The sequence below is a fragment of the Alexandromys fortis genome, unplaced genomic scaffold, assembly GCF_014885135.2.
Source record: "Alexandromys fortis isolate MF-2015 unplaced genomic scaffold, M_Fortis_MF-2015_v1.1 scaffold_344, whole genome shotgun sequence".
Taxonomy (NCBI): domain Eukaryota; kingdom Metazoa; phylum Chordata; class Mammalia; order Rodentia; family Cricetidae; genus Alexandromys; species Alexandromys fortis.
Genome location: NW_026068226.1, coordinates 228,088 through 238,516, shown reverse-complemented (window position 1 = coordinate 238,516; position 10,429 = coordinate 228,088). Strand labels below are relative to the sequence as shown.

General features: G+C 54.6%; 1 protein-coding gene across 1 annotated transcript; it reads left to right on the top strand.

Annotated features, from left to right (window-relative positions):
• Window positions 1-3,838: 3,838 nt before the first annotated feature.
• On the top strand, window positions 3,839-10,122 carry Znf628 (zinc finger protein 628). Its single transcript, XM_050130687.1, has 2 exons — window positions 3,839-4,025; window positions 7,017-10,122. The coding sequence occupies exon 2, from the start codon at window positions 7,022-7,024 to the stop codon at window positions 10,118-10,120; it is 3,099 nt and encodes a 1,032-aa protein (XP_049986644.1). The 5' UTR covers window positions 3,839-4,025; window positions 7,017-7,021; the 3' UTR covers window positions 10,121-10,122.
• The last annotated feature ends 307 nt before the right edge of the window (window positions 10,123-10,429 follow it).

Sequence of the window (10,429 nt, the reverse complement as noted above, 5' to 3'; positions counted from 1 at the left end):
GGTAACTGTCCAGGTAGCGAGATGTCTCTGTCAATTCTAGAGTTTTGGAAGTTGCTTCCAATGAACTTATTGTTTACTTAGGTAATATTATACCCTTCTGGAGTCTTTGATGGAGTTGAAGAATTTATAACTATAGTTATAGTTTTTCTTAGTTATAATAAAAGATAAAATAAATATAAATATTGTAACTGCAATTCTTGCTTGAAAACTGTTTTGTTATATGTAATTTTACTGTGCTAAAGTTAAAACCTTCCTTTTTATGTAAACAGAAAGGGGGAGGTGATGTGGGATTTCCCTCTGTATGCTGTGATTACCATTAATGAATAAAGAAACTGCTTTGGACCTATAACAGGACAGAACTTAGGTAGGTAGGGAAAACTAAACTGAATGTTGGGAGAAAGGAGGTGGAGTCAAGAGAGAAGCCATGTAGCCCTGCTGGAGATAGACGCTGGGAACTTTACCTGCTAAGCCACTGCAACGTGGCAGTACAGAGATTAATAGAAATGGGTTAAATTAATATGTAAGAGTTAGACAATAAGAAGCTAGAGCTAATGGGCCAAGCAGTGATTTAATTAATGCAGTTTCTGTGTGGTTATTTCAGATCTGAGCTGCCAAGTGACCAGAATGACCAAGTGACCTTCCCAAAACAAACTGGTGCCCAGTGAAACAAGCAATCTCCTCCAACACTATCCCCCACCCCTTCCACACTCAGAAGCCTCATTTGTATTTCCAAGTCCACTTGTTCAAGCAGGAGGAATAGCCACCCCTCACCTCCCACTGGGCAGGCCTCAGGGTGGTCTCCTGGGATTCAGAGATGAGGGAAAGGATGCTTCCCCCTCAGGTCAGGGTCTGGAGTTCAGCAAGAGGGGGTTCTGGCCTTGGAAGAGGCCCAGCAGCCCACTGTCTGGGACTGGCTTCTTAATGATCTTCTGGTCTGGGTCAGAAGTTAAGAATCGCCCATCTCACCAGGCAGTGGTTGCACATGCCTTTAATCCCAGCACTCAGGAGGCAGATAAAGGCAGATCTCTGAGTTTGAGGCCAGCCTGGTCTACAAAGTAAGTTCCAGGACAGCCAGGGCTGTTACACAGAGAAACCCTGTCTTGAAAACCAAGCAAACAAACAAGCAAAAAGAATTATTAGGTTATGGGGGCTTGCACTAAGGTGGGAGAGAAAAGCCCAGAAGATTAGACGATGTGAGCAGGGCAGGGCTCGTCCCAGGAAGAGCTGGCGTGAACAATGCATGGAGTGAAGGTTAAGTGGTGTGGAAGCCTGAGGATGTTGGAGACAGCATGAGTGTAGACCTTTGGGTAACGAAAGTGGCCCGGGAGGAGCGAGCTTAGACTGAGGCCATGTGTGCTGCACCAACGCCCACATGATATCACGTGCCCCATGCTGCCAGTGGAGGCACAGGATCTAATGTCTGCCCTGTTGGGTTTGGGTTATGCTTTGGTCCGCTCTCTGTGATCTTTCCAGCCCTCCAATTTGGAACGGGGGTGCTTACTCTGTCCTTGTATATCAGAATCATGGAACTTGCTTTTTGATTTTTCATGGGTTCACAGCTAAGGGACTGCCTTGAATCTTGGGAGAGACTTAAAAATATATCTATTTTTGTGTGCATGGGTGCTTTGCTTCCATTTATGTCTGTGCCCACGTGCCTGGTGTCTCTGGAGGCCAGAAGAGTGCAACCGGTTCCTTGGAACTGGAGTTACAGACAATGTGAGCCATCGTGTGGGTGCTGAGAATCAAAGCAGATTCTCTGGAGCAGTACCTAGTCCTCTGAAACACCAAGCCACCTCTCCAGTCCACTTAATTTTTTTTTTTAAATTAATGATCATCCTCATGGCTCATTGGGTAAAGGTGCTTGTCCCTAAGTCTAAAAACCTGAGTTCAGTCCCTGAGATGATGAGAGGCAAGAACTGGACTAATAAAAGTGGTTTTCTGGCTGCCAAGCTTACCATGGTATACGTGTGCACACACACTCTCTAAAGAAATAAAAGGAAAAAATTCAATTACATTTATCTCCTTATTCCATTCGTGTACACATGCGTGTGTATGCCACACAACATGGGCTCAAGTCAGAGGGCTATTTGTGTGTACATGTGTGTATATGCCACACAACATGGGCTCAAGTCAGAGGGCTATTTGTGTGTACATGTGTGTATATGCCACACAACATGGGCTCAAGTCAGAGGGCTATTTGTGTGTACATGTGTGTATATGCCACACAACATGGGCTCAAGTCAGAGGGCTATTTGTGGAAGCCAGTTCTCTCCTTCCACCCAATGGCTGTGATTAGACCTGCAATGTTATCTCACCGGCCCTCTGCGTGTCGTTCTTTTAGTTAAGACGGCTAATGCAGGGCTGGAGAGATGGCGGCAGGTAAGAGCAATAGCTGCTTTACAGAGCAGGGGTTTCAGTTCCTTGTGACCACACCAGACAGCTCGCAACTGCCTGTTGCTCTAGCTCCCGAGAATCTGACACTCTTTTGGCTTCCTCAGACACCAGGCCCACATGTGGTGCACAGACATATATGTAGGCACTCGCACATACACAGAAAATAAAAATAGATTTAAAAACAAACAAATCTTAAAGAATCTGTTCCCCTTGCCCAGGAATTAAGAGAGAGTTCTTTCTTAGCAACTTCTTGAGATGTAACCTGAGAGTCAATAAGAAATGGCCTTGTGGCTAATGCTAAGGCAGTTAGGAGCCTGTCCTCACACCTGAGTGAGTGTATCTTATCCCCCGACTCTCCCTTGGGAAGCTCATGTCTGCACTGGATGCGTCTTTCTTCTGAGTTTCTTCCTTTCCTTTCTTTTTCTTTCTTTCTTTCTGTTCTTCCTTTTCTTTTTCAAGATAGGGTTTCTCTGTGCAACCCTGGCTGTTCTGGAACTTGCTTTGTAAACCAGGCTGGCCTTGTGTGGAGCTATGTCTGTCCCCTTGCTACTGACAAGAGGACCCTGGTTATCAAGGATGTCTCCAGTAAGAGCTAGACAGAGGTGGGTTAGTGATAAACCTATCTTTTGAATAAACATAGAGAAAAGCCTGTAGAAGTCCATTGCGGTGGTGAACCCTGTAATCCCAGCACTTGAGAGATAGAGGCAGGAGGATTAGGAAATCAAGTCCAGCGTGGAGCTGGTGGTGTGTGGGTGTGAGCTTCGCAGTCCCAGAGTGTTTGGATTGAGGCATTGGCTTTGAAATAGTGGATTTCTGGAGCGTTTTAAGGATCTGGTGCTGTGATTAAGTGTGTGTGTGTGTGTGTGTGCACGCCTAGGGCAGTTCCACTGGTAACTAGTGGGCACAGACGGGAGCTCCGGATGACCACACTACAATGCACAAGAAGCTCCCAAGAAAAACCACCAAGCAAAGCCCAAACTCATCTCAAGTGAGTATCACGCTTGTAATCCCAGCTCTGGGGAGGTGGAGGCATGAGGATCATGAATTCAAGGCCAGTCTGGGCTGCATACTGGGCAACCTACATGAACCCGTGGCCTCACAAAATACATAAATATATAAAACAAAATAATCTGTCCCAAGTCATCCTTGCCCTGACTGAGAAAGCCTGCGTGATCCACACCGTGGATGCCAGCGAGCAGGAGGAAAAAGGCAGGTTTGCAGGGGGGGACTTCAAACTCCCCGCGAGACCCAGGCAATGCAGGAAGGTTGCATGCCTCAGTTTCCCCCGTCCGAGGAACTCCTCTCCAGGAGGACGGTGTCCAGACCTACACACGCCTCACTCCAGGACCCCAGGAATCACGCAGCACCCGGAGCACCCCAGTGAGGGGTGGGGTCGGGCTGGGAGCGGCGTGTTGCGTCATGACGCACGGCGGCGGCGGCGGGGTTTGTGTGCGCGAGAGGCCGCCGATAAAGGTTGAGTGCCTCGCGCCGGGGGCCGTGGGGAGGGAGCGCGCCCCCGCCCCCTCCCGGGCCGCGGCTCCCGCAGCGCTGTGCCGGGCCCCGCTTCCCGTCAGCCCCCGCGGGAAGGCTCTGGGGTTCTCCTTGATCCCCCTCCCAGACCGGGGCCACAGGTGAGAGACCGGAGGGCGCGATGGGGGAAGGGCCGGAGGGCGGAGTCGTTTGGGCAACGGCGAGCGGGAAACCGGAAGGGGTATCTTAAAGGGAAGGTGGCTACTTCGCCTCCGATATTTAATCTGTTTCGATCGGCCCCGCCCTCTTAAAGGAGAAGGGCACTGGGTTTAGCTATGCATTTTTGCAAAGCTTCCTGTCTCGCCCGCCCCCTTTCTCTTAAAAGAGGGTGACAGTTTCCCAGACATTGAAGGAAAATTTTTGTAATCCTGCTGGTCCCTAGAATATCTGAACAAAGATAGAGATGGGCATTTAACCTTTATTATTTTTTTCCAGACAAGTCTCATGTAGCTCAGGATGTCCTCAGACCCACTGTATAGCGGAGGATGATATTAAATTTATGATCCTCCTGCCTCCCTCCACCTTCTACGTGTTGGTATTACAGGTCTGTGCTACCAGGCCTGTTTTTTTCTGCTGTACTGGGAATAGAATCCGGAGCTTCATGCATGTCAGTCACTAACAACCAAGCTACATCCCAGGCCCCAAGAGCATCGAAGCCCATCCTTTTAAAGGGGACTCTTACTGCTAAGATGGGTTCCTGTTTCTTTGGGCATCTCGTGTTAAAAGATGCGGCCTGACCTCTCAAAGGCACATGGGAGCTTAACCTCATTGGTGGCTTACTTGGCAAAAGAGACACCCATCCTTTAAAAAAGCAATCTTTTATAGCCTGTTGCTCGTCCTTTAAATGCAGAGATGTCTAAAGGGAATGCCTAGTCTTGGTCCACTTGGACTGTATTTACTGAGCATGCATTCAGCTGATGCTCTGCTAGGTGCTGGGATGCAACCGTGAACAAGAAAGGGCTCAGGGCTCCCTGTTTACATGGTGCGAGCATTAGACTGAATAAAAGTGGCAGCAAGAAGCTAAATGTCTTGGGGAGGGGACACTGTAGCAGTGATGGAGGGTTTACTAGGGCAGGATCAAGCTGGTACCATTTTTGTTGCCAGTGGCATCCATCAGGTTGACAGGTCAGGAATCCTGCCAAACACCCAACAATGTATGAGCCGGCCCCTCTGACAAAGAATGCCCCGTCCTCAAATCTCTGTGCTGCTGAGGTTGGGACATCCTGACTGGGTGGCACTTAGCTGACTGGCCCTGTGAGGAACGGAGCAAACCGAGTATGCAGAGAGAGCAAGGGAGTGCTGAAGGGGCTTAAGGAGGGTGGTCTGAGGAGGGAGGTCTGAGGAGGGTGGTCTGAGGAGGGTGGTCTGAGGAGGCCTCTCTGAGGTGATTTTAGTGCAGACATGTGTGACAGGGTGAATTGTGGATGGTGGAAAGAAGGCGTACTAAGCAGGAGCCCCAAGATGGGGGTCACTCTCCCTGCCTGCTAGAGCTAGAGGGACAGGAGGCCAGCAAGAGGGGGGAGAAGGCCACCAGTCTTGAACATCCAGCAGGCTGCTGTAAGAGGTTTGTCCCCTGTTCTCATACAGGCGTGACTGCTACCTAGACTGGCCTCTCCCCGACTCCCTGTGTTACCCTCCTAGTGTGTGCAGTGCTGGGTTCAGGCCTAGGGGTTTGTGTGTGTTGGAGAGGCACTCTATCAGCTGAGCTACATCTCAGCCCTACTTGTAAATATTTGATAAGAGGGCATAGAAGGTAAAAACAACCGGAGTTAGATTTTGGTTAAATGCGAGGTGTTTTAGGCACAGTGCAGCAAGCATGGGGATCAAAGGAGAGTCTTCAGGAGCTGTAGTTTTGGGGTTCTTTATTTATAGATTGTGGAATCCTAAGAGGGGGCGAGGACTTCCAGAGAGAGACGGGTAGACAGAAAGAGCAATTCTTGCCTGCGCTCTAACTCAGCCTCCAGGTTTAGAAGGATCCAGCCCAGAGGCTGCGATGGTGTCAGGGAGGAGCGTCAGCCTCCTGAAGCTAGGAAGATATGCCAAAGGAAAGTCTGAGCAGCAAGGGCTGGGGACGACAGGTGACTGAAGCGCTCCCAGAGGGAAGAGCAGGTTGAGGGGCTGGAGGGAACTGAAGCAAGGGTGTCACTTCTTTGTGTGTGCTGCTGAAAACCTGGAGGATTCCAAGGGAGGTCAGAGGCTGTGGCACAGGGCAGCATGGGGGGGGGGGATCCTACAGTTCCTCAGCCTTGTGTTGCTGCTGTTTCGGCCTGGATCTTTGTGGGGTTCATCCTGTGCACTGTAGGGTGTGGGGAAGCACCTCTGTCCCCTGCACTTGGTAGATAAGCAACAGTGAGTGTCTCCAGGCATCACAGGCTGCCCCCTGAGTGGGAAGAGCACTGGTGGAGCACGGGATGTATGTTCTGACACCTTTTCTCATCCCTGTCACTGCGGTGAATGATGGCAGGAGGTCACCTTCGAGGACCAGGGAAGCAGTTTCAGTGGGAAGAAACATGCCAAAGGGTTACCCCTGAGCGCAAGCAGGGACCAGATAGTGCAGTGTGAGCTGAGAAGCATGGGGAGTGTCCAGAATGTGCACATGCGTGTAGGAACAGTGAAACAGGCGGGCCAAAGCCGGGGTGTACCAGGGAGTGAGTGCACGGAGGCCAGGTGACACCGGAAGTGGTGGCATGATGGGAGGAGGCCATGGTAGTGATGGAGTGATGGAAGATTTTGGGGACCCAAGAGAGAGGGGAGGGGCAGTGGGAGGGAGAGGTTCTGGTCACTGTTGAGGTGGGGAAAGGTAGGGGCAAGTCTTCAAACCAGAGCAGGAAGCCAAGCCAGAGGCTTCTAAGGCACTGCCGTCCAGGGAACAAGTGTCCTGAAGGCCGTGCTCTATCTGGAGCCCACCATCCCGGGTACTCCATTATTTCTCGTAGTCTGTGTGTGATACTGTGTGTTAAGCCTAGGCTGTTGGAAGCTCTAACCCTAAGGAAGAACCCCTACAGTGTGGGTGACACAGGGAGGCTGCCCCGTTCCTTGGAGAGGTGATGAGGGCCAGTGCTAGCCCGCTCTGATCAGAATCCTCCCACCAGGTGTGATGGCCAGCTCCCACGTGGACATGGCGCCAGCTTCCACCACCGTGGGAACGGAGGAAAAGCCAGGCCCCACTGCCCCAGCACCCACCCCCGCTGCTCAGTATGAGTGCGGGGAGTGCGGTAAGTCCTTCCGGTGGTCATCTCGGCTCCTGCACCATCAGCGCACGCACACGGGCGAACGGCCTTATAAGTGCCCGGACTGCCCCAAAGCCTTCAAGGGTTCCTCAGCCCTCCTCTACCATCAGCGGGGCCACACAGGCGAGCGGCCGTATCAGTGCCCAGACTGTCCCAAAGCCTTCAAGCGCTCCTCCCTGCTGCAGATCCACCGCAGTGTTCACACGGGCCTGCGAGCCTTCACCTGTGGCCAGTGTGGCCTGGCCTTCAAGTGGTCATCCCACTACCAGTACCACCTGCGACAGCATACTGGCGAGCGGCCCTACCCATGCCCAGACTGCCCCAAGGCTTTCAAGAACTCGTCCAGCTTGCGGCGTCACCGGCATGTACACACCGGGGAACGCCCTTACACCTGTGGCATTTGCGGCAAGAGCTTCACACAGAGTACCAATCTGCGCCAGCACCAGCGGGTACACACAGGGGAGCGTCCATTTCGCTGTCAGCTCTGCCCCAAGACCTTCACACACTCCTCCAACTTGCTGTTGCACCACCGCACCCACAGCCCTGCCCCTGGCTCCATCCCCACCCCTGAGGAGGAGACCAGCACAGCCAGCACCAAGGTCCTGGTCTCTGATGCCTACCTACAGCCCTGCAGCCCACCTGCACCCCAAGTCCCGTCCCCTCCACCCCCACCCGTGGTCCCTGAGCTCTTCCTGGCAGCTGCGGAGACCACTGTGGAGCTGGTGTACCGCTGTGACGGCTGCGAGCAGGGATTCAGCAGCGAGGAGCTGCTCTTGGAGCACCAGCCCTGCCCGGGTCCCGCCGTGGCCGCCCAGCCCCAAGATGCGCCTGCTGAACTGCCCCAGGCCGATCCCCCTCTGCCACAGCCCCCGCCTGTCACTGCGGAGTCCCCGAACTTTGCTTGCCTTCCTTGCGGGAAGTCCTTCCGGACCGTGGCTGGCCTGTCCCGCCACCAGCACAGCCATGGCGCAGCCAGTGGGCAGGCCTTTCGCTGCGGCAGCTGTGATGGCGCCTTCCCACAGCTGGCCAGCCTTTTGGCTCACCAGCAGTGCCATGTGGAGGAGGCGGCCGCTGGTCGCCCGCCCCCTCAGGCTGAGGCTGCTGAGGTCACCTGTCCCCAGGAGCCTCTAGCCCCAGCCACTCCTGCTCCACCTCCACCCCCGCCTGCCCCTGTTTCTGCAGAGCGGCCATACAAATGCGCCGAGTGTGGCAAAGCCTTCAAGGGTTCTTCCGGGCTGCGTTACCACTTGCGGGACCACACCGGCGAGAGGCCCTACCAGTGCGGGGAGTGCGGCAAAGCCTTTAAGCGGTCCTCTCTGCTGGCCATCCACCAGCGCGTGCACACAGGCCTTCGAGCCTTCACCTGTGGTCAGTGTGGCCTCACCTTCAAGTGGTCATCCCACTACCAGTACCACCTGCGACTGCACTCAGGTGAGCGGCCCTATGCCTGCAGCGAGTGTGGCAAGGCCTTCCGGAACACATCGTGCCTGCGGCGCCACCGACACGTGCACACTGGCGAGCGGCCGCACTCCTGTAGCGTGTGTGGCAAGAGCTTTGCACAGACCTCCAACCTGCGGCAGCACCAACGCGTGCACACGGGCGAGCGACCCTTCCGCTGCCCACTCTGCTCCAAGACCTTCACCCACTCTTCCAACCTGTTGCTGCACCAGCGCACCCATTCTGCCGAGCGCCCTTTTGCCTGCCCCATTTGCGGCCGTGGCTTTGTCATGGCTGCCTATCTGCAGCGGCATCTGAGGACGCACACCCCAGCCACAGCAGCCTCGGGCACCACCGGCCCCACTGTTCCACAGCCTCCTGCCCCATTGGCCGCAGCTCCAGCTCCACTGGCCGCCCAAGATGTTCATGTCCTTCCCCACCTACAGGCCACACTTTCACTTGAAGTAGCTGGGACCACAGCTCAGGCTACACCCCCAGGCCAAGTAGTCCCCAACTCCCAGACATTTCTCCTGGTACAGACTGCCCAGGGCCTTCAACTGATCCCTAGCAGTGTCCATCCCCCTACCCCTCCACCACCGCCTCCACCCCCCAAACTCATCCTCCTGCCTCCTGCCAATACTGGGGGTATGGGCAATGGTGCTGCGAGACAGGGCCCTCGGGCTGTGGGGAAAACTGGACAGGGGACAGGAGTAATGTGGTTTCCAGGCCCCAGTGGTCTGGGGATGCAGGGAGGGGGTAATGCAGGGGCTAGCGGGGGAGGCCAGAGCCTCATTGTTCTGCAGAATGTAGGGAGTGGGGAGACAGGGTCACAGGAAATGAGTGGGGTTCAACTTCAGCCAGCACAGGAAGTGGCCACGGTCCAACTCCAGCCTGCACAAGAAGTGACCACGGTCCAGCTCCAACCAGCACAGGAAGTGACCACGGTCCAGCTCCAGCCCCTGACAGGCCAAGTCTCCAGTTCTAATGGCGGGGCTGTGGCTACGGACACTCCAAACCTGCTGGTGGTTCAGAGTGGCCCTGAAGAGTTGCTCACTGGCTCTGGGCCTGGGGAGGTGGGGGACAGCGAAGCCAGTGCCAGTGTGGTTCAGGATGTCCTGTTTGAAACGCTGCAGACAGATGAGGGGTTGCAGAGTGTGCTGGTGCTGAGTGGGGCGGATGGCGAGCAGACCAGGCTCTGTGTGCAGGAGGTGGAAACCCTTTCCCCTGGGCTGGCAGAGCCACCCGCCACTGCCCCTGCAGGACAGAAACTCCTCATCATTCGGAGCGCTCCCGCTACCGACCTGCTGGAGAGCAGCAGTGTTGCAGGAGGCACCGCGACACTGCAGCTCCTGGCCCCACCAACACCTGGCCCGGTCTCTGCCCCTGTCGGGGTGCCCGTAGCTCCCACCTCCCAGATGGTACAAGTGGTCCCTGCAGTGGCTGGCCCGGGGGTCATGGCTCCCCAGAGCTTGCCCTCTATCCAGATTGTACAGACTCTGCCCGCAGTCCAGTTGGTACACACATTTTGAAGAGACCCACTAGTACCTCCGTCTGCCACAAAGCCCCTCCACACACACCCCCTCCGCCCCTGCCGCACTAACTGTTCTCCTCAGCTGGGCTGGGGTCAGCCGAGTCAAGGGGGCCGCTGGCTGGGCTTGCTAATAAAGACAGAGTCTCTTCTTGGTTTCGTTTTCATGGGGAAGAGGATAGCCATGGGCATAGCTTCTGCCTAGGACCTGGAAGTCCTCATTCTTGCCACCGGCTCTGAGATGACATGCTTTGTACTCAGAGGCTAGCTGCTTCTCCAGGGTGCAACTCAATTCCCCCATCCTTTAAAT